Raw genomic sequence first — 2,361 nt, forward strand, 5'->3', positions numbered from 1 at the left:
CCGCTGGGGGACCCAGGCATCCGGGGGGACCCAGGCGTCCGGGGCTGCCCCACAGCCCCAACACCCGCTGGGGGACCCAGGCATCCGGGGGGACCCAGGCGTCCGGGGCTGCCCATGGCCCTGCTGCCCCTCGGGGGACCCAGGTGTTGTTGGGGGGGCCCAGGTGTCCGCGCAGGGCGCGTGCTGCGCTGCGCATGCCCCGGGGCAGCAGATTCTCCCTGCTAATTGCAAGCTCTTGCTAATTGCAAGTTCCTGCTAATTGCGACACTGGCTGCTGCTAACGAGGCCGGCGCTAATTGCCGGGCTGCTTCCCTGGCGCCGCTCCCTCCCCGCGGGCCGCGTTTCCCGCCCGGCGCCTCGGAAAAGGGCCAAAGTCCGGGCGCCAGCGCCCAGCCCTGGGGCCATAAACCGTGGGGGCAGTGTGGGGTCGGCACGGGGGCGCCGTGGGGCTGGGCGCCCGCGCTCACCCGCCGCCCCCCCAGGCGCCCTGCAGGCCACGCGGGCCCTCATGGTGGTGGCGGCGGTGCTGGGCGTCCTGGGCATCGCCGTCTCCACCATGGGCATGAAGTGCACCCGCTGCGGCGGCGACGACAAGGTGCAGAAGGCGCGGATCGCCGTGGCCGGCGGCGTCATCTTCATCGTGGCCGGTGAGTGGCGGGGGGCTGTGGGGACGGGCGCTGGGTGGCGCCCCGGCGGGTCCGCGGCTCTGAGGGTCTCCCTGTGCCCCGGCAGGTCTGGCCGCGCTCGTCACCTGCTCCTGGTACGGCCACCAGATCGTCTCCGACTTCTACAACCCCACCGTGCCCGTCAACCTCAAGTGAGGGGCAGCCGGGGGGCGGGAAGGGGCCCCCGGGGGGGCAGCGCTGGTCCCAGGATGGTGGCGGTGGCCCCGTGGTTGGCGGTGGTGGCCCCAGGGAGGGTGGCGGTTGTCCCCGTGATGGCAGTGGCGGCCCCAGCAGTGGCAGTGGTGGCCCCATGGAGGGTAGTGATGGCCCGGAGATGGCATTGGTGGTCCCAGGCATGGCAGCAGTCATCCCCATGATGGCAGTGGTGGCCCCAGGGATGGCAGTGGTGGCCCCAGGGAGGGCGGCAGTGGCCCCGTGGTTGGCAGTGATGGCCCAGAGGTGGCATTGGTGGCCCCAGGCATGACAGAGGTGGCCTCATGATAGCAGCGGTGGCCCCAGAATGGCAGGGATGGCCCTGGGAGTGGCGGCAGTGGCCTGAGGGAGGGCAGTGGTGGCCCCGGGGATGGCGGTGATGGCCCCAGCGGTTGCAGTGGTGGCCCTGGGGATGAGGGTGATGGCTCAGGGATGGTGGCGGTGGCCCCAGGATGGCAGTTGTGGCCGCAGCGGTGGCCCTGGCAGTGGCAGCGGTGGCCCCAGGGAGGGCGATGGTGGCCCCGTGGTTGGCAGCGGTGGCTCCAGGGAGGGCGGCGGTGGCCCCAAGGATGGTGGCGGTGGTCCCGGCAGTCACAGTGATGGCCCTGGGGACGAGGGTGATGGCTCGGGGATGGTGGCAGTGGCCCCAGGATGGCAGTTGTGGCTGCAGCGGTGGCCCCGGCAGTGGCAGTGGTGGCCCCAGGGAGGGCGATGGTGGCCCCGTGGTTGGCAGTGGTGGCCCTGCGGTGGCCCCTGATGCCCCTTTCCCCCCCCCCCCAGGTACGAGTTTGGCTCTGCCATCTTCGTGGGCTGGGCCGGGTCGGCGCTGGCGCTGCTGGGGGGGTCACTGCTGGCCTGCTCCTGCCCGGCGGGGGCGCGCGGGGGGGCGCCCTACCCCCGCGGCAAGGCCGCCCGGCCCCCCAGCAGCCGCGAGTATGTCTGAGCCCCCTTTGCACCCAAATAAAGGCGTTTTCTGTGTTTTCAACCCTTTTTTGCCTATTTTTCGAGCGTTTTGTGTGTTTGACCTCTTCTCCCGCTGCCTGGCGGCCCTCGGGGCGCAGCCACGACTCGCTGCTGGCTCCCGGGGAGGCGGCCGCGCTCCTGCCGGGCTCCTCTCCCGCCTCCAAACCCCGATTTCTCTTTTTTTTTGGCACAAAAACGGCGACCTCCCCCCCGCCCGCAGCCGTCCGTTGCCAAGATGGCGGCGCCCACGTGGGGCCCCGTCCCTGGCGCTCCTGTGCCGTACAGTGACGTCATCGGGAGGAGCTGGTGGCGGGCGGAGCTGAGGGGGCTCCTCGGCCGCCGTACGGTGACGTCACGGAGGCGCCGGCGGCTCGGCGATGCTGGCGGAGCTGGTGGCGGGCGGCGCGGAGGGGCTGGTGCTCGTGCGGGGTGCGGCGGGGCCGGGGGCAGGGTGGGGGGTGCCATAGGGAGGCTGCGGGGTGCTGTGGGGCTTTGGGGTGCCATGGGGCAGGGTGGGGGG

The 2,361-nt window shown here is 72.1% G+C and overlaps 1 protein-coding gene across 1 annotated transcript; it reads left to right on the forward strand.

Annotated features, from left to right (window-relative positions):
- Positions 1 to 259: 259 nt before the first annotated feature.
- On the forward strand, positions 260 to 1,863 carry LOC112967587 (claudin-7-like; the record flags this gene model as incomplete). The annotated part of the gene is made up of 3 exons (XM_026068901.1): positions 260 to 647; positions 733 to 817; positions 1,659 to 1,863. Coding segments are annotated over 3 exons (636 nt in total), but the record flags the coding sequence as incomplete, so codon positions are not given.
- Between the last annotated feature and the right edge of the window lie 498 nt (positions 1,864 to 2,361).

The sequence above is a fragment of the Apteryx rowi genome, unplaced genomic scaffold, assembly GCF_003343035.1.
Source record: "Apteryx rowi isolate R43461 unplaced genomic scaffold, aptRow1 scaffold_2820, whole genome shotgun sequence".
Lineage (NCBI taxonomy): Eukaryota > Metazoa > Chordata > Aves > Apterygiformes > Apterygidae > Apteryx > Apteryx rowi.